The sequence below is a fragment of the Phytophthora sojae genome, assembly GCF_000149755.1.
Source record: "Phytophthora sojae unplaced genomic scaffold PHYSOscaffold_2, whole genome shotgun sequence".
NCBI classification, from domain to species: Eukaryota; Oomycota; class Peronosporomycetes; order Peronosporales; family Peronosporaceae; genus Phytophthora; species Phytophthora sojae.
The window spans coordinates 2,320,915-2,339,168 of NW_009258116.1; the positions used below are offsets into that span (position 1 = coordinate 2,320,915).

At 58.9% G+C, this 18,254-nt stretch overlaps 9 protein-coding genes across 9 annotated transcripts; 3 read left to right on the forward strand and 6 right to left on the reverse strand.

The window, feature by feature from the left end:
• Positions 1 to 2,706: 2,706 nt before the first annotated feature.
• Positions 2,707 to 4,432, forward strand: PHYSODRAFT_485826 (hypothetical protein; the record flags this gene model as incomplete). Its single annotated transcript, XM_009520436.1, has 4 exons — positions 2,707 to 2,755; positions 2,825 to 3,209; positions 3,292 to 3,469; positions 3,554 to 4,432. The coding sequence occupies 4 exons, from the start codon at positions 2,707 to 2,709 to the stop codon at positions 4,430 to 4,432; spliced, it is 1,491 nt and encodes a 496-aa protein (XP_009518731.1).
• A 125-nt stretch (positions 4,433 to 4,557) lies between these two features.
• PHYSODRAFT_556171 (cellulase-1, endo-1,4-beta-glucanase) lies at positions 4,558 to 6,716 on the reverse strand. The gene is made up of 2 exons (XM_009520437.1): positions 6,279 to 6,716; positions 4,558 to 6,208 (listed from the first exon to the last, which is right to left on the reverse strand). Exons 1-2 carry the CDS (start codon positions 6,420 to 6,422, stop codon positions 4,724 to 4,726), a joined length of 1,629 nt encoding a protein of 542 aa, XP_009518732.1. The 5' UTR covers positions 6,423 to 6,716; the 3' UTR covers positions 4,558 to 4,723.
• An 882-nt stretch (positions 6,717 to 7,598) lies between these two features.
• On the reverse strand, positions 7,599 to 8,113 carry PHYSODRAFT_353828 (hypothetical protein). The gene has a single exon (XM_009520438.1). The coding sequence runs from the start codon at positions 8,094 to 8,096 to the stop codon at positions 7,662 to 7,664; it is 435 nt and encodes a 144-aa protein (XP_009518733.1). The 5' UTR covers positions 8,097 to 8,113; the 3' UTR covers positions 7,599 to 7,661.
• A 42-nt stretch (positions 8,114 to 8,155) lies between these two features.
• Positions 8,156 to 8,566, reverse strand: PHYSODRAFT_478408 (hypothetical protein; the record flags this gene model as incomplete). Its single annotated transcript, XM_009520439.1, has 1 exon — positions 8,156 to 8,566. A coding segment is annotated over one exon (411 nt), but the record flags the coding sequence as incomplete, so codon positions are not given.
• A 2,626-nt stretch (positions 8,567 to 11,192) lies between these two features.
• On the forward strand, positions 11,193 to 11,896 carry PHYSODRAFT_486443 (hypothetical protein; the record flags this gene model as incomplete). Its single annotated transcript, XM_009520440.1, has 2 exons — positions 11,193 to 11,303; positions 11,390 to 11,896. 2 exons carry the CDS (start codon positions 11,193 to 11,195, stop codon positions 11,894 to 11,896), a joined length of 618 nt encoding a protein of 205 aa, XP_009518735.1.
• A 128-nt stretch (positions 11,897 to 12,024) lies between these two features.
• PHYSODRAFT_353829 (hypothetical protein) lies at positions 12,025 to 12,889 on the reverse strand. The gene is made up of 3 exons (XM_009520441.1): positions 12,666 to 12,889; positions 12,463 to 12,582; positions 12,025 to 12,365 (listed from the first exon to the last, which is right to left on the reverse strand). Exons 1-3 carry the CDS (start codon positions 12,832 to 12,834, stop codon positions 12,217 to 12,219), a joined length of 438 nt encoding a protein of 145 aa, XP_009518736.1. The 5' UTR covers positions 12,835 to 12,889; the 3' UTR covers positions 12,025 to 12,216.
• Positions 12,890 to 13,036: 147 nt separating this feature from the next.
• PHYSODRAFT_310777 (hypothetical protein) lies at positions 13,037 to 13,513 on the forward strand (the record flags this gene model as incomplete). Its single annotated transcript, XM_009520442.1, has 1 exon — positions 13,037 to 13,513. One exon carries the CDS (start codon positions 13,037 to 13,039, stop codon positions 13,511 to 13,513), a length of 477 nt encoding a protein of 158 aa, XP_009518737.1.
• Positions 13,514 to 14,292: 779 nt separating this feature from the next.
• On the reverse strand, positions 14,293 to 16,344 carry PHYSODRAFT_556175 (hypothetical protein; the record flags this gene model as incomplete). Its single annotated transcript, XM_009520443.1, has 2 exons — positions 15,811 to 16,344; positions 14,293 to 15,762 (listed from the first exon to the last, which is right to left on the reverse strand). Exons 1-2 carry the CDS (start codon positions 16,309 to 16,311, stop codon positions 14,293 to 14,295), a joined length of 1,971 nt encoding a protein of 656 aa, XP_009518738.1. The 5' UTR covers positions 16,312 to 16,344.
• Positions 16,345 to 16,675: 331 nt separating this feature from the next.
• PHYSODRAFT_484798 (hypothetical protein) lies at positions 16,676 to 17,475 on the reverse strand (the record flags this gene model as incomplete). Its single annotated transcript, XM_009520444.1, has 2 exons — positions 16,676 to 16,819; positions 16,909 to 17,475. 2 exons carry the CDS (start codon positions 17,473 to 17,475, stop codon positions 16,676 to 16,678), a joined length of 711 nt encoding a protein of 236 aa, XP_009518739.1.
• Between the last annotated feature and the right edge of the window lie 779 nt (positions 17,476 to 18,254).

The following is an 18,254-nucleotide window of genomic DNA, read 5'->3' on the forward strand; positions in this document are numbered from 1 at the left end:
TCTATCTATATGCTACAGTGGTACTGCACTGCATCCATCTGTATGATCTGAGGTGTTATAGCTCGGAAGGCACTTAATGCGAAGCCCTGTTCAAACCTTGCAGTACTTGAAAATGGGGCGTCTCCGGGATCTTAAAATGGAAATCCTGGCCCGTCTTTATAACAATTCCCCTTTTGCAGAAGCCTACCAGCGTAGAGAGCATCAATTGAGGCTGTGTCCTACGCTCGTGCCGGTAATGGTAGCCCCACCTTCCATCTGCTGCGCCGCTCGCCACGAAGCAGCAGTCTTCACCACAGGTTGAAGCGGGCTCTGCTTGGAGCGAGCTGCGGCCGCTTGCATTGGCTCTGCTGGAGCCTTGCGTCGAGCAAAGAAAGACTCGACCCACCAAAGAAGCAAACCAGCGAGAGCTCCATGGCAGTGGAGGCCGATGTCCTCAGCATTCGGTTCACGCTGCGGCTGAACCCAGCGCCGCTGGGCCAGTGGGCGAGCTGATGCTGCTGCTGCTGCTGGTTTGCTTTCCGGTTGGCCGCGCGGCAGCTGGGCTGGGCCGGGCACTCGGAATACTCTGAAGCCCCGCGGCGAGCACCATAATCAGCAGAAGGCCGCGAGCACCAGAGACTGGCCTGGCACCCCGCGGGCCGCGGGCCGCGGCACGGCACTTGGGGACCAGCAACAGCGCTCGTGTGGGAGGAACAGGTCGAGCGTTCGTCGACAGCGCAGCGCTGTAAGCGCACCACATTGGCGGAGGCGACGCATGCGCGCGTGTCTTCGGTGCGGTGCTGTTGCTGGTCCGGTGCTGGCAGCGAGACAACTCGGATTGCAGGAATGTGGGAGGCATGGACGTCGGGTTTGCAAATGTGCGCCTCGCCGTTTACACCGGTGCAGAAACCGTCTGTCGAGGGTGTTTGCCTCGGGTTTTACTAAAGTGCAACTTCAACTTACGTCGGGTTTGGCAATGTGTGCACGCGTTTACGACGAGGGAGGAGCGTGGATAGGCTCCGCTGTCGGCGCTGGGCTGGCCATCTGCGGCGCGCTTGAATTACATGCAGATGGCGCCAGGCGAGCGGCTGGCCGACGACAAGCGGGCCTGAGTCGCTGCAGCGTGATCGCCCAACCGACGTAGAGCCCGGCTGGCGTTTTGGTGACCTGACAGGCTGCTTGCTTCATGCCTTGATGTAGCCATGTGTCGGTCGGTCGTTGAATTGCGTTGCACGCGTCTCGCAGGGGATCAGAGCCGGGACGAAGCGTCAAAAAGATATTGTCCACTTCCGCCGGACGCGTATTTATTCCGCCGGACGGACACCGCAAGCTAGATCTCGGCGTTAGGCGGCCCAAGCAAGCGATCTAAAGCTGGCGTTTGGCTGCTTGGGTGCCTGCGACCTGTCTGCCTATCCATTGCGATCTCGCCGGCGAATCAGGGGGACGTTTTCTCTCGAAACGCGCTGCAAGATTCTCAAGACCAGTTCTGCTCTGTCGGCACGAAAAACGCGGGCTTGCATCGGATCGGAGAAATGTACCAGCACAGGTAACACTGTGAGAGCGGTGCACGAGAGGAAGAGAGGCTTCTGTGTGCAGATTTTATTGGGCAGGCCATCAGCGCACACGTGCGCTTTGGAATGACGATTACGAGTTGCCTGTTTCTTTTCAAGCGATCAGACCCCGTCACTTCGTTGTTTTCTTGAGCGGAACACGCTGCTCAGGCGGAAGTGGCTGGCCGCCACTTCCGTCGCACTGAGACGGAGCCATCGAACCATCACGTGCACCACCGTACATGTACCGGTGGCCTGTGAGCAAGCCGTTGTTTGCAATTGAAGCCTTCACATGCAAACACGCTCAACGCATTGCAATCGTGAATTGGTTGAAGTGGTATCTACATGTAACGCAAGCTATCAGATAGGTACATATAATAAAATAAGTACGCAAGGCAAAAAATGACGAAACATAGCCTGTGAATTGCACAAGAACAACTCCTACCAGATTCTCCGTGTCAGCGGCATTAAAAATTAAAGTAAGTAGCAGCTACGAATAATGATAGTCGTCAAGGTGCAGCATCGTTTTAGACACCTGACACCACACGTAATGGGGCAGCACATTGATTGGCCTTACTTCTTAGTAAGAAGTTCTTACTCGTCCATAGTGCCTATAAAGAAGGGCGTTATAGTTGGCGCCGTCGAAAGGCGCCGCCACTTGTTCTCATCGATAAGCAGCTTCCGACTAATAGGACGAGTCGTATCAATCGATTCGTTTTGGACAATCACAGAAGAGCACGAACTGGGTCCGTTCGTACTCGCCAAGCAACAGAAGATCTGTCCTCATGCTCTAAATAATGCCATCAGTACTTTCCGGCGGGTAGCGGCGGAACCAATGGAAGATACACAGGACTCGAAAGCAATGTTTTCTCTGATAGAACGGCTCAATGCTGCTTGCTACCGTGGCACTATTCCTGCTCGCTGCTTTATTCAAGACGACGTACACCCCCAGCCAACAGCCATAGGGTCGGTTGCCTTAGCTCACTGTAGAACCACCACCAGAGTCGGCACGTAATGGGAAGTATTGTAAATAGACCACGTCATTTCCACAAGCACGGCAGCCTTCTGCCACAGATCCGCACATTGAAGTTATTTTTGGTGTTTCACACACAACTATGTACCGCACACCACTCGCGCTGCCAAGGGCACAATTGCAGCCCACCAGTCCCGCCCCGACATGGCCTTCTCGTTCGGCGCCACCGCGGCGGCGCCCGCCGCTTCCTCCGGTACGCGCGCAGCCCCATGGGTCTCCCCCATTGCTTGCATCCCTCTAACGTCTCTCTCTGCCTGCGCAGGCTTCAGCTTCGGCGCCACGCCGGCGGCCCCTGCGGCCTCAAGCGGCTTCAGCTTCGGCGCTACGCCGGCGGCCCCCGCGACCTCCAGCGGCTTCAGCTTTGGGGCCGCCACGCCCGCGGCCTCGAGCGGCTTCAGCTTTGGGGCGAAACCCGCCGCCGCTCCATCCACGGGATTCAGCTTCGGCGGCGCGTCCGCTGCGCCTGCATCGGCGGCCCCCAGTCTGTTTGGCGGGGCAGCGACGACCACGACGCCGGTCGCTACCGGCTTTGGCTTCGGAGGCTTTGGCAGCACCGCCACGCAGCAGCCAGCACCAGCCACGGGCGGATTCGGAGGATTTGGATTCGGGGCCGGCGCGGCGACGCCTGCAGCCCCTGCACAGCCAGCGTACGTTGCTCGTTGCTAGTATTTGGAGGGCGGAGGAAGGTGATTTTGATGTATTTTATCTTGTATTTGTTGTGCATTGCAGCGGCCCGCCCATTACGCTGGAGACGGCGTTCGAGAGCCTGCCGGACGATGTGAAGAAGAACATGACGCAGTTCCACGCCTTCCTCAAGGAGCAGGACCAGTCGGACGCCTTTCTCAAGACGGTGTCGCCCCGCCAGATGGAGGTGCTGCGCGAGAACATGGCTCGCCTGGAGCAGGAGGTGCTCGCAAGGCGCAACCGCCAGGACCGACAGGCCGCCGCCGTGCAGCACGTGCGTCAGGACGTCCGGCAACTGCTGCACCAGGTGGATGCTGCCACGCTCACGCGTCGCAGCCTGGACACCAGCAACGGAGGCACCCCCAACATGTATCACGTCATGCGCCGCGTCGAGATGCCGTCGCCGTACTACTGGGAGCTGCTGGACCATTATGAACAGAAGATGGCGGCGGTCAAGGCGCAGATCGAAGATGTCGAGGCGCAGTTCAAGCCGCTCTATGATGGACGGGGTGGTTCTGCCAGCTCCGCAGCGGCTGGGCTGCCGGCTCCAGCCCAACTGCAACAGATTCTGCTGGCCCAGAACGCCGCCCTGATGCAGGCCGCTGCGCGCGTGGCCGAAGTACACGAGAAGGCGGAGGAGATGCGGCAATTGTTCCTGGCCAAGATGCAGGAGGACTTGGCCCGCCGTGGCGAGAAGAACCCGGCCGCCTTCCAGAACCCGTTCGACAAGCGCAAGAAGAGCAGCGAGGCAGACAAGCGCCAGGCCATCGACAAGATCCGCTTCCGCACCAGCGTTGCGCCCACAATCGTGACGCCGTCGCAGCCTACAGCCGCCGCCCCCGCCGCTACCACGTCGGCCTTCGGATTCGGAACCGCAGCACCTGCAGCTACAGCAACTGCGGCTCCTACCAGCGGATTCGGTTTTGGCTCGACGGCGTCGTCTGCAGCGGCCAAGACAGTGTCCTTCAACCTCACCAGCACAACGGCTACTCCGGTGGCACCCCCGGCCACAACTACCAGCGTCACAGCGGCACCGCTTGCAACTGCGTCAACGGCAGGAGGCTTTACGGCGCCCACAGTAGCCACCAGCGGCTTCGGCAGCATCACTTCGTCGTTCCTTCCGCCCGCCACGGGCGCCTCCGCTGGCACTAAGCGCGGCGGCCGCGCTCAGAAGATGCGGAAGTAGAAGTATAGCTCATGATTCATGCTTCACGTGAGGTAGACAGCCATCCGGCAGAGGTAATTAATGACCACCACACAGCGCGATGCGCTTCTGGCCAGGACTGCAGGACTTCTCAACGGAGAACGTCTCGGATGGAGAAAAAGAAGTGTGTACTAATATCTTACCGTCTTCCTCCTCTCCAGAGGCTAAGAAAGAGAAAAACAAGCGAACCGCAACTGAAGTAGTAATGAAAGCGCCAAGGAGCAACTTGGTCGTGTGTATCCCTCGAGGGGCAGGCCTCAGCTACTCACTGGCTTAAGTAGAGCAGGGGATGAACTTGACGTGGTCCATGGTTTTGTTCATTGAGGCCAGCACCTGCAGCACATCCATGTTCGCCACGCGCCAAGTGTCGTCCACCAGACCCTGCGCGGTGGCGTTCGTGTCATCGGGGGCCGGGTACGGCCACGTCGTGTCCGGGTTCAAGGTCCACCAGAAGCCGCCGGCGAGGTACGGCTCCGTAGTGCCAGCCATCTGCGCGATAACGTCCTTGACAATTCGCGTGCTCGTCTGCTTGTCCGTCGCGTCAAGGTCTCCCACGAGGCCGCCGAACGACGACAACACCACGGCCATGCCAGTGTCGAACGCCGCGCCGAACGAGTAGTTCATGCTCAGCTTCACGTTGGCCAGCAGGTCGGCGTCGCCGTACTCGACGTAGTCCTCCAAGAGGTCGCCACTGGTCGTGCCGTCCTCAAAGTAGTATAGCCGGGGGATGTAAGAGCTCGAGTAGTACTTGGGCGAGTAGACGACCTTGTTGTCCGTATCGAGCGTGATGGGGGCATCGCTCACACCCGAAAGGTCCGAGCCGGGCAGGAACGTGTTCTTAATGGAACGCGATCCGTACGTGTCCTTGTGGCTCTCGCCCTGCACGCCCTGCACGAAGGCCAGCCACTTGGGGCACTTGGTCAGCAGGTGGTTGCCCAGCTCCGTGGCCGCCACGGACCAGTCCGTGTCGGATCCGTCGCCCCACGTAGCGTCCGTGCTGAGGCCGTCCTTGAGGTCGATGCCGATGATGTTGAAGTGCGTCGAGTCGCACATGGCCTCGGCCAAGTTCGTGATGGCCGTCTTGATGTCGGCCAGCTTGATGGACGAGCCGTACCAGAGACCAGAGCTGTCGTCGTCCGACGTCGAGAGCACGTGGAAGTCCAGCACGACACCGATGTTGAACTGGCCCAGGCCCTGCACCATGAGCCCCAGCAGCGTGTTGTAGCGCGAGGCCGTGGCCAGCGCGCGGTTCGAGTTGGTGTTGATGAGGTTCGTGTCGATGTCCGTGTTGCGCATGACGGCGTCGATGGAGAGCGGGAAGCGCACGACGTTGAACTTGTTGTAGTGCAGGAAGTAGGCGTAGCGGTAGAGCGAGTCGCCGTCCACCGTGTTGTCCCAGAGGCCCTTGGGCACGCCCTTGCTGTCCTCCATGCCCTTCCAGTTGATGCCCTTGATGTCGATCTGCGTGGACGTGCCGTCGGCCAGCTGCGCGTAGATGCGGCCGTTCTTGCTGATGTAGTTGGGCTGCTGGCAGCCCTTGTCCGTGTACATCTTGGGGTTGGTGGTGGCCAGGTCCGACGTCGTGTCCGTGGGGCTGCCGTCGTCGATCTGCGTGCCGTCCGAGTACTTGGCCTCGTCCGACGCCTCGCTGCTGGCCACCGTCTCGTTCACGTCGTTGTGCGTCTGGATGCCGTAGTACGTCAGGCCGGCCACGGACACCACGGCCAGCAGCAACAGCGCCAGCGCGCCGGGCCACGTCTGAAAACCCACACAGCGAACACGAGCGTCAGAGGGATATAAAACCTGTAAGATTGCGGGCCGGGCGTACCGATCGGCGGCCGCGGTAGCGCGCCTTCTTGCCGGCGAAGGTCGTGTCCACTTCGGCGGCGGCGATGATGCGCTCGACTTCGGAGCTGCGGCCGGCCGAGAAGGAGCCTCGGCCCACGCCGCTGGGGCGTCCCGAGGTGCTCATGGCTCTGTTGGCTGCGCTGCTGTGGCTGTGTACGCTGCTGCTGTCCTCGTGGCCGAACGCGCGCGCGTGGGGTTGCAGGCTGGAGCTAGCTGCTGTCTAGCGACTGACGAGTGAGCGGGGCCGGTTCGCTTTTGCACTGAGGAGCCCCGGCTGGCTCCGCGAAGAAACGGAAGAGGGAACGACTTGCGTTCAGTATGCGCGCAACCGCTAGGCAAGGGCTAGGGCGGTGTGCGCCACACAGCCAAAACCACCGGCCGGTCGGCAATATGGCTGAGCCTCAGCCTCACAGCCTCGGGCTCTGGTAATGTAGTTTGCAGCGCTCTATGCTGCGGCCGAGCCCTCACCAGCGCATGGCGAATGGGTTGAGCGTGGCTGGTGTATCAGGATTGATACACCACAAGTATCAACCGCGCGCTGGATACAAGCATGTATGATATCCGCGTTTTCCCGCTAGGTACGACGCCAAAATTTCGGCACAATGATGCACTCTGCTCTGCTGTCAGCACCGCGGAGCTTTGGGAGCTTGATCGCGGTCTCGACTTGCTGCGACTCGGATGCGATCTCGACCTCGCGCCTGAAACAAACCAAGCAACCTCCCATGTTCAGACAACTTTTTCTTAAACCGACCTTGTTTGGGGATTCAAATGTACCAAAACGAATCCATTTTATGGAAAAGAAAAACTTCGAACGTAGCATCTTATTGGTCGAAAGCGTGTCTGACTCGATGCGGCTACTAACGAAAGTTTTGTAGGGTGCTTTTCCAACTAAGCGAAAGTCTTGTCAGTCTGGATTGAGCTTTTTTACATGTTAACATAAAAATATCTGCAGCCCCTCACACTCGTTTGTGCGAGGTTACTCTTTCCACCACGCCAAGTTGCATACCACGGAAAAGAGAATCTTCAAAGGATACTTCTACTTCCCGCATTTCGACTTCGGAGTTCCATTCGGCTAATCGACCAGGCGTGTGCGGGATAGCTCCGTACATGTACCTACGATAGCACGCGTATTATAGCTACCGATGCCATCCGTACCGTGCAGGTTCGGACAATATCGTGTCCGCATGAGAATTCGGACAACCCTTTAAATTCAATATAGTTTATTAAATATGGCAAATACTATGTGGTTTACGTTAAATTGTGTTTGCAATCCAGGCTGCACTCGAGAGAAGCCCCGCAGCAGAACAGACACGGACACACGGACGTACAGACGGCAACGACGCGGACGGCGTTTTGGCCTCGGTCAGGGAGGAGGGAGGCCTCCCGCCGCTGCAGGAGGACAACGGACAGATGGACGGCGACGACGCGGACTGCTGCCTTGTCTCGGGCGTGGTCTCGGGCCCCTGGTGGCCAGCAGCAGCAGCAGGTCGGCGCCGACGTCGTGCGGGACGACGGAGGTGGGAGATGCCGTGCGGGACGCCGGGTGCGTGGAGTGCTGGGACCTCGCTGCCAGCAGCGACTTGGTGACATGCGGGGTGGCGGCGGCGGCAACATCGGATGGTGACGTATCGGGGCCACGGCTAGAGGAGATACAGGAGAAGAAGGAAGGGCGTGGACTGGGCTCAGGTCCGGGCGGGGCAACCGCCGAAGGGGCCGACATCAATAGCAGTATGAAAAGGTTGCGTGATGTTTGCATGATTGTCTCGCTGGCTTCGAGCTGGAGAATTTGTTCTAACATGAAATGGTTAATGTATTGTGCACAACTCCTTATGTTTCTAGTTTGTTGTCGCGCGGCTATCAAGTATAGCGAGGGAGCAGCACGTGCAACGACTTGGGTGGTGTCACATCCACAACCCGTCCTTCGTTCACCAGTCTCTGGTAAGCCTCGATGCGGTGATTTAGCTTACCTTCGGTATGCATGCGCTTAAGAATCTTCACGATCGTTCCGACTGACTTGGCCTTGATGTTTGCTTCCTCAAGAAAAGCGCGAATGTTGGTCTCGGCAGTACGTCCCAGTTCCAGGATATGGGCTTTGGCTTCGTCGTCGCTGCCCTTTACGTTGAACCCTCCCGGTAAGAAAATTCTCATGAACGCTACAGCAACCTTGCACTCGTGATAACGCCTTCTGTCTGCGTGTGAAAATGGAAGCAGATCACAGCACCTCTCGTACCAGATACAGGATAGCTGCTTCGCTCGAGAATGAGAGCGAGTCGACACGGAGGGTTGCTCGGGCTGCGCTCGGAATCAGTGAACCTTCGTGGTCTACGACAGTCTTGCGCTTTGCTGTGGGACCTTCAAGGCGCTCGACGCGCTGACTCAGCGACCTGACTTCGACTCTGCTGAACAAGCATGGCTGACTGCTTCCGCAGAAGCTCGTGAGTGCTCGAAAGCTTGGTCTCTTCGTGCCGGCAGCCGGATTCGACATCGACAGGTGCGCTCCTTTCACACTGAAGCATAGAGCTGTGTATAGTTCCTGACCATGCCGTCATCTCGGCGTCGTGAATTTGCAGCCGCCCCATTGCCTGTTGTACGCGGATGGTGTAGGGTGACCCAGGCCCAAGCTCGAGCATGTCGGGATAGTAGAGCAGCACCACCGCCATCAGTACCTGGACCACGTCGTCGCGCAGGCTCAAATCGCTAGTGAAACCGTGGACAGCTCCAAACAGTAGGCTCTGGAGACGGCGGATTCTGTGCAGCACCACCTCGTCAAAGCACTCCAAGGTAGGAAGCTGCGCCTTTGCATTGACAGCCCATCCCGCTAATGTTTTCGCGACCTGTTGATCCTCGTGCGTTGTACTTACAATATAGTTGAAAGCCTTGCTCACTGCAGTCATACTCCATCCCCCTCTGTCCAAAATCCACGGCTTGCTGATGCTGCTGTTTCCGTTGGCATTTTGAGCTGCACCTCTGCGAAAGGAGTGCGACGACAACCCCTTGGTCACACCACCCCCACCAACAACGCACAAAGCGCTCCATTTCTGGAGGCGGTTTACGTATGCATGGATACCAGGAGCCGCCACAACTTTCTCGCGCACAGCTCCATCCTTCTCGTGAGTACTCATAGATATGGCGGGTTGGCTGCGAGCATCGAGCAGCTCACGGAGAGGCGTCTCCGACTGAGAAATGGCTGTGCTGGTTGGGTGTCTCGCGGAAGGTGATCGAGCAAAAACTCGCTCGGAGCTGTCTGCATGATGGTAGCCACAGCTAGCGCGTGGATAGGACAAGACGCAAAGCTGTTGGGGTCGTGAAATAGCGAAGCGCCCTGCATTGATGCCGATTTCATGCGCTTGAACGTGATGTATAGACTGCCGCCTGCATTAATAAAAAAACACAGCTTGATTAGCTAAAGGTTAACAACAATAGAGATGTCACTACATACCTGGATTAACCGCTAGTTGGTTTTTCATCAATGCCAGTGTATCCGATGAACGACCAAGAAGATACCACAGCATATTCAGAAGCGCAGCGTCCTTGTAGTCATCTGCTGACGTTGCGCCCTTCAAAATAGCTGTGCTGAGCGCGCGAAGGTCGGACTTTGTGCGCGGTGGCGCCTGCAGCGTATACTCAGTGCCGCGTTTGGCGCAGTGCTTGTCCAGAATCGACGCGATTTTTTGGAGGCGCCAACCTGATACAGCACCCAGAGCTGTTCTTGACGTTGCCAAAGTAGCTAGCAACGGAGTTCTTCGACAGAAACATGCCTTTCGAGGTTTCTCTGAACGCTAGAAACATAGCAAATTTATCGAGCACAAGGTAGAGCGTGTCGCCCGACGCGTCAGCACCTACATACTCGCAGATTTCCTTGACCGTGAGCTGTTCCGTAGTCGCAGAACGCTCGAACGCATTGAGCGCTGTGGCTCGGGCCCGCTGGGAATTCCCGGTGATCTACGCCTTGGTTGACATTGCTGTTTCTTGAATGGCTGTCGGCCCGCCTCGTCTGTCCGACCCTGCCACATCTGATCATTGTCCGAAGATTGACGATATTTCTGTAATATTTGGCAAACTGATTTTACGTATGACGATATCAAATATTTTGAAAAAGCTCGGACAAAATATGTCCTCGGGTATCGTAGCACAATATTCTGGAGTTCGCGAGAGCGGCTTTTTACGAAAGGTAACTTTTCTGTTTTTACCATTCCAGAGTAATTTACACTCAAAGCTTGCAAAGTTTGCACGTGGTAGTTAGTTTGGGGCGTTGCAATCGGCAGCGCCAAGTGCGGTGGGTCTCAGCTCACCAACGCGACGATACCAATTGCGAAGTGGAGAGTTAACTCGCGCTTTTCCAAACCCATGCGAAACTGACCGACTTTCACTGAAATTGACACCACTGCTGACTGGTACTAATGAGTAAGATCAACACCTCTGCCAGCATCGGTGGGGCGCGCAGGGTTGTTTACTGTACCAGAGTAGGTAGGATACGCACCAAGGGTCAACGTAGAGTCCACATCATGAACACTTCGCTGGGTAAGCTGTACGTACCTATTGAAGGACTCGTTCACTCGACCGCCAAGTTACGCGTTTACTTCGGAACAAGGCGCAGGAGATTAAAACTGCAGTATTGCTAGTCGCAAATGCCCTGAAAGAGCTGAAAGTTGAGCCTACTGCACCACAGCACTGTACCAGGCTGGTGGCCAGCCATGAGTTCATGCACTAAGTAAATAACAGCGCGCGGCCCCTGTCGGAGCACCTCGGACTTCAACGCCGTCGGGCCGATGCCAATCAAACCCAACTGCTCTTTTCACCCGTTTCTGGCCGTCAATCGAAACCAACACTCGATCAGAGCGCGGGGGACACGAGCACCGCACATCGAGACGCTGCTGTTGTAGACGTAGCAGCCATGGCGACGGACCCCACGGCAGTACCCAAGCAGGCCGACAAGGCGGCCGATGAAGACAACGGCTGGAACAAGCTGGCGGTGACGTTCGAGGCCTCCCCGGACGCGATGCTGGTACCAGAGCCCCTGCTGCAGATAGCGCAGCTCCACCTCGACAGCGACTAACCCACTGGTGCTGACTGCCAATTGACTGACTGTAGCTGGGCCACCCGCCGATGAGCGCGGCCTGGAGGCTCTTCCTGTTCGGCAACGGCTCGCCCACGCACCACTTGGGCCTGCTCACGGGCTCCCCGACCGAGGTGGACGTGCTCGGAATGCTGCCGGTTGGGGACAGCCCGGACAACGCGCCGTGCGAAGTGGAGGCCATCGCTGCTCCACGCTGCAGGCGCCAGGTCTTTCTGCGCAACGCGCGCGGCGAGCGTCTGGGCTACGCGGCGTCGTGGATCAATGTGGAGGACGTGGGCGCCGTGTTCAAGGACACCAAGATCCCCATCGGCAAGAACATCCTCCAGCACAAGACCGAGCTGTACCGCGACATGAAGAGCGTCTTCTGCGGCCACTCGGCCGAGCTGGAGGAGGCCTTCGGAATGCCGGGGCCGTTCTGGGGCCGCTCCTACCTCTTCTGGAACGGCGGACGACCCGTGACCTTCATCTACGAGGTCTTCTCGCCGGCGCTGGAGAAGTACATGGGCAATGTGCTGCTGTAGACGACAAGTGCACGCATCGAGCCGCGATGGATACCTAGAAAGCTTTATGAACCACCTCAACGTAATAGACGGACATCTGACGACCTACAGTACCAGCTAATGTTCACTCGGTGCGTCTATTGCAGCCTCTCGCTTTATGCAGACCAGGGACGCGCTGCTTACAGTAGTCACCCCTGAATCGCGGAGCGTGGAGATGCATGAGTCCTCGAAGCAAGCGTCGCTCAATACATCGTCCTCTAGCCGCAACCTGCCTCCTCCTCTCTACGTCGACTCTGTCCCCCCCCCCTCGTTGCTACTATGGCCGTCTCTACTCGAACGCCTTACAGCGACATACGCCACCGGCCCTTGTTGTAGCGGCGCTTGAGCACCTTGCGGCCCGAGATGGACACGCGACGCGTGCGGAAGCCGTGCTTGCGCTTGCGACGCAGGACGCTGGGCTGGTACGTGCGCTTAATGGCCTGCAGGGGCTCTGAACGAGCAGCAGCAACAACAGCAAAAATCCATAATTGTGTGAGAATCGTGTGAGTGCTATCTCGTCCACTAGGCAGCAGCGGCATAAGCCTCACCGTTGAGGTTCTCCGTGGGGCACTCGAGCTCTCCGATCTGGTTGATCTGCGGCAGGAAGTCGTCGATCTGCACGCGCGTGACGCCCGTCTCGAAGACCAGCGGGTTCTGCACCAGCGCGTCTGCAACATTGGCACACAGCTATAGTGTTAGCGAGACACAGCAAAGAGACGTAGGAGAGAGAGAGAGAGGCAGCAGCACGCACTCATGTGGGCGGAGGGCGTGGCCATCATCAGCACGGCCGGGTGCGGCAGCGCGCTGGGCGAGGAGGAGAAGCTGCCGCTGCAGACGCTGGACAGGGCGCGCGCGCCCGACGCGGCTTGTCGCGCGCGCAGACTCAGCTGCAGTGCGTTCTTCACGAGCATGGCCGCCATCTTGATGCCGTCGGTCGGTCGGGTCGCTCGCTGCTGGCCGCTTGTTTGGCGTCCGGTGTATGAAAGGCTGGCGGGGCGACTGGTACAGGCGATGGTACACCTGTGTGCCACACCTGAAATACCTCGGAATCCCCGCTTTAGTGACTGACGGAATAATCGACGGAGACCGCAGCGGAACAGTACCTCTCTCACTGACGAGGCCATGGTGGCCGCCGATGCGCGTCGCGCGGAGCCGCCCGCGAGCTCGTCGCGCGTGGAGGTGGTGGGCGTGAGCAGATCCAAGGTGGCGACGGCCCGCAGCGAGCGCACGCCGCTGCTGCCCAAGCCGGAGGAGGAGATTTACCCGCTGCCGTGGTTCCGCAGCCCCGAGTGGACCCGGCGGCCGCCGCCCGCGAGGAACCCTGGCCGCCGCCGACAAGGAGCGAGCGCCGGCAAGAGGGCCTCCGCGTGTCCGCCTGCGCTGCTGTGCTGCTACAGCTCGTCCGCGTCGGACGCCGGCTCCGAGTCGGACGTGGAGCTGGGCTACCTCGTGCGGAGACCGGCGAACGCGAGCGAGGCCGACGACGAGGCCGACAGCTTCAAGCAGTGCATCCAGTTCCTCGTGGGGCTCATCGTGATCATGGCCATGGCGCTGATCCTGCTCATCATCTTCCAGCCCAAGCCCGACAGCTCGCGTTGATGCGGACAAGGAGCGAGCGAGGCTGGGGACGCCCAAGAGACAAGATGTATTATACGATAACCCCACGCCCCCGCAGTAGCCCAGCGAGTCAAGTCTCTCCACCCAACGCGAGCCCTAACTAATAAAGTTAACGTATGTGCGTCAAACTCGCGCTCAAGATGTCGCCTCGCCCTCGCCGAAACTCGTCACCGCAAGCTTCATGTACCCAGCGTCTTCTTCTCGAGCTGCAGCATTACTGTCAACTCAAGTGAGCGCTGCAGATCAAGGCCGTCAAGTCCAGGGCCATTCCTTCTCGACGTACTGCCCGATAAATCAGTCGCTGCGGTCCTGACGTCATTTCCCTCTGACCGCTACTTTCTCAGTACTGGCAATGGTCCGTGCTTCCCAATGCTTCTGATACCCTCGCGTGGTGATCATGATCAACGAGTTCGAAGCATATATGTCGTGAACTCCTTTCGATCAAAAGACACAACATTGCTGGGACACTATCCTGCTCTTGCCGAGCGTTTCCGTTGCTGATCGGGTCTTGCTGAGTTGAAATCCTCGGTCTCCCTCAAGTCAGGAGCGAAGCACTGCTGGAGATCATCCTGAGGAAAACTCTTGTGGTGTCGCCCTTAGTTTGTGACAGCTTCCCGCATGAGTGCGCAACAAGTTGTTCGGTGAGTACTGTATGTTACAACAGGACAGGCAATACACGTCATACATGAGTAGTACTTCGAAGTATATCTTTGTTGCCGAAGACACTCGTGTTTTGTTTGTTAGATGCTCTACCCGAATCTTTACGCCTTCTCCTTGGCCAGGTAGGCGTCGTGCAGCTTCTTCTGCTTGTCCTGCTCCTTCTTGAGCTTCTTGCGCTGGTTCTTGGTCAGCTCCTCGCCGGCGGCGTTGTGCGTCGGCAGACCCTCCGCGTCGAACTGCGAGTAGAGCTCCGGCTGCTTCTTGAACATGTCGGCGGGCGACAGCTTCATCTTCTCCATCTTGAGCACCAGCTGCTGCATCTGCGCGTCCTTGCGGCTGGCGTTGGCGCCCGACGCGGCTGCGCCGCTGGCCGTCTCGCCACCGCTCTCGCGCAGCGCCACGATCTGGTTGAGCACCTTCTTGTTCTTGGTCGAGTCCTGGTCCGGCACGAAGTAGCCGATGCGCTCGAACTGCACGATCTCGCCCAGGTTCTTGGCGTACGACTCCGGGTCCACGAGCGCCGAGGCGTACACGCGCTCCGAGTTCTTCGAGTCCACGAACGACTCCCAGTCCTTGACGTCGCTCGGCAGCTCCGGCACCGTGAACAGGTGCAAGTACACGCGCACCTCCACCTTCGGGCTGTTCGCCGGCACCCACGACAGCACGCCCTTGGGCTTGGCCGAGTTGGTCCAGTCCATCTGGCCCACGACCTTGGTCACGCGGCCGCTGGCATCCGTCTCCAGCTTGGTGCACGTGAACGGGAAGGCGTACTTGAGACGCACCTGCTTGTTGGGCGCCACGCCGTAGAAGTCCTTCGAGTCCTCCGCGCGCACGTCGCTCCGGTCCAGGAAGAGCTTCTGCGTGAGCTGCACCTGGTGGTAGGCCTTGCCGCCGTCGCGGTCCACGTCCTGCGGGTAGTCCGGCACGCGCAGCGACAGCGCGCTCTTGTCAGGGGCCTCGCCGAAGTTCTCAATGACCACCTCCACGGGGTCCAGCACGGCCATCACGCGCTTGGAGGACTCGCCCAGAATGCTGCGAGCCACCGAGTAGAGGCGCTCGATCTGGATCGTCGACTGCACGCGCGTGACGCCGATCTCCTTGCAGAACTGCTTGATGATCTCGGGCGTGAAGCCGCGACGACGCAGGCCGTTGAGCGTGCCCATGCGCGGGTCGTCCCAGCCGCGCACGGTCTTGGACGTCACGAGCTTGAGCAGCTTGCGCTTGCTGAGCACCGTGTAGGTCATGGAGAGCCGCGCGAACTCGTACACATTGGGCTTGAACAGGTCGAGCTCATGCAGCAGCCAGTAGTACGACTCGCGGCGCGTCTCGAACTCGAGCGTGCAGATGGAGTAGTCGATGTGCTCCAGCGCGTCCACGATGCAGTGCGTGTAGTCGTACGTGGGGTAGATGCACCACTTGTCGCCGATGTGCGGGTGCGGCACGAACTTGATGCGGTAGGCCACGTGGTCCCACATGTTGGGGTTGGGACTGCCGAGATCCATCTTCATGCGCAGGCAGGCCGCGCCCTCGGCGTACAGGCCGAGGCGCATCTTCTCGAACTCGGCCAGGTTCTCGGCCACCGAGCGCGCGCGGAAGGGGGACTTGCCGGCCTCGGGCACGTCCTTCTCGTCCTTGGCGCCGGGCGTGGCGTGGAACTGCTGCAGCACGACGCGCGAGGCCTCGATCTCGGGCTTGCTCTGGTGGCACACGTAGGCCTTGCCCTTGCGGATGAGCTTGAGCGCCAGCTCGTACAGCTCCTGGAAGTACTGGCTGCTGTACGTGACCTTGGTGGGCGTGTAGCCCAGCCAGTGCACGTTGTTGGCGATGGCGTCGATGTACTCGTTGCTCTCGGCCTCCGGGTTGGTGTCGTCGTAGCGGAAGTACGTCTCGCGCTTGTCCTGCGGCACGCCCAGCTTCTCGAAGGCCTCGAAGAAGTTCATGTTCATCGACTTGGCGTGGCCCACGTGCAGGTAGCCGTTGGGCTCGGGCGGGAAGCGCGTGCGCACCTTGCCCTGCGTCACGCGCTGGTGCTCGGCCAGCTGCTCCGGCGAGTTCTTGGCCAGCGCCATGTCGCGCGCCTCCAGGCCGCTGGTCGCGGGGGTCGTGCTGGGGCTCGCCATGGAGGGAGTGGAGAAGGGAGGAGGGGCGGCGGCGGAGGGATGCGGATTGGTGAATGGAGGATATCGAGGAGCGTCTCTGGCACGGATTTCATACCGGGGCCAAGTCAATCGGCCACACGAAAATGCTCGGGACGCTGACGCCCAAAGCGTCGGCAGGGAAGGAAGATCGGAACCGCGCTATCGGTGCTCGCGGCCTGCTTTACTGTATTGAGAGAATGCATACGTAGTCGCTACCGACATTGACGGCTGCTCCATTAAGCTCCAAGCGGGTCAACTGGTCTGCCGCTGGCCGTCGACCTTCGACTCGACGAGACTTGAATTGCTGCGGTTCCTTCTTCAACCCCCGCGGATCTACCCAACCTAGCTACTTCTTGGCGAACGACACCTTGAGCGCGTCCGTCGGCGTGAGCTTGAAGCCGAAGAGTCCTTGCAGCGCGATGGCGGCCTGCGCCTCGTCGCCGAACTCCACGAACGCCAGCCCCTTCTTGCCGGGCACCATCCGCACCTCCTACGAGCCACAAGAACAAGCAACGCAGGTTAAACAACACACAACCTGGCAAAGCAGCACAGCACTGCAATAGAGCCACCAGAACGCACCTTGAAGCCCTGGTACTGCTTGAACAGCACGCTCAGCATCTCCTTGTTGCAGGACTCGGGCAGCGCCTCCAGGAACAGGATCTTGTTGGGCACGTTCTGCGCCGGCGGGGGCGGAGGGGGCACTGAGCCCGAGGACCCTGCTGCGCCGCCCTCACCCGCCTGCTTCTTGGCCTGCTGCTGCTGCTGCGCCGGCTTGGGATCGCGCTTCCGCTTCTCGCGCGGGACGAAGGAGCCCTCGCGGCGCGCGATCACGTCGGCCTTCTCCTTGGCGAAGTGGATGACCACGGGCTTGTCGAACAGCACGGAGCCGTTCACGGCGCGCAGCGCGTTGGAGGCGCTCGGGATGTCGTCGAACGTGACCCAGGCCTGGCCGCGCAGGCGCCGCGCGCGGCCCATTACGATCTCGAGGATCTTGCCGTGCTGCGAGAGGCTCGCGTAGAGCGTGGCCTTCATGCGGTCGGCCTTGATCTTGTCATTCAGGTTGTTTAAATAGAGCGTGTGGTTGGGCGGCACGTCCGCCGTCTCCGTGGACGGCGGCGCGGCGGCGGCGGCGGCGGCGTCGCTCATGGTGATGGAATTGGCTGGAATCGGCTGCCTACCAGGAAAGCAGGGATTAAGTATGAGTCAAGAGTTGATAAATCGAAAGCTTCGACAGAAGTTGATTTACCGGTATCCACGGCGTTTGACGTTTCAGATTCAATGTTTTGAGATGTTCTAACTCATTTCTAAACTTTCTAGATGATTATTCCAGAAATATATGTTTGGAATGAACTAAAACTGTTTGTACCCGAGCCAGAATCTAATTTTCTACGGCAGCGGACACCAACGGAGGCACCTCGATACGAGGCGCACTACTGGCTAAACTGGCAAAAATGTCAACAACTTCTTGTCACTACAAGTACAGTAGTGAAGACAACTCAACGCGGGACCACATCAACATTGCAAAGTCAACAATACAGTACGGGTACAGCAAGCATGATTCTTGGCATTCGCTGCAAGTCAAAACTCTCGACAGGCGAGCATCTGCTATAATACCTATGTTAGCTGACAATCCTGCTAATGCCGCCTCTACCTCGGCGACACCTTTGCGCTCTAGCCAGCTTCGTTCCATTATCGCTTACAACTTGAAAACCCGGCGAGATTCAATTGGTGAGTCAATTTGAAGCTCACCGGTTTGCACGCGCAAAGACGCTGCTGCGCATTGTCGATGCCGTGTAGATCCCTACCGCGATCGAACGTGTTCGTCCATTATCATCCAAAGAGCCGCCACCTCCAGCACCAAAGCCACACACGCCTCCATGAACTCCCGACCGATCGCACCGAGGCCGAACTTCGGCGATCACCAT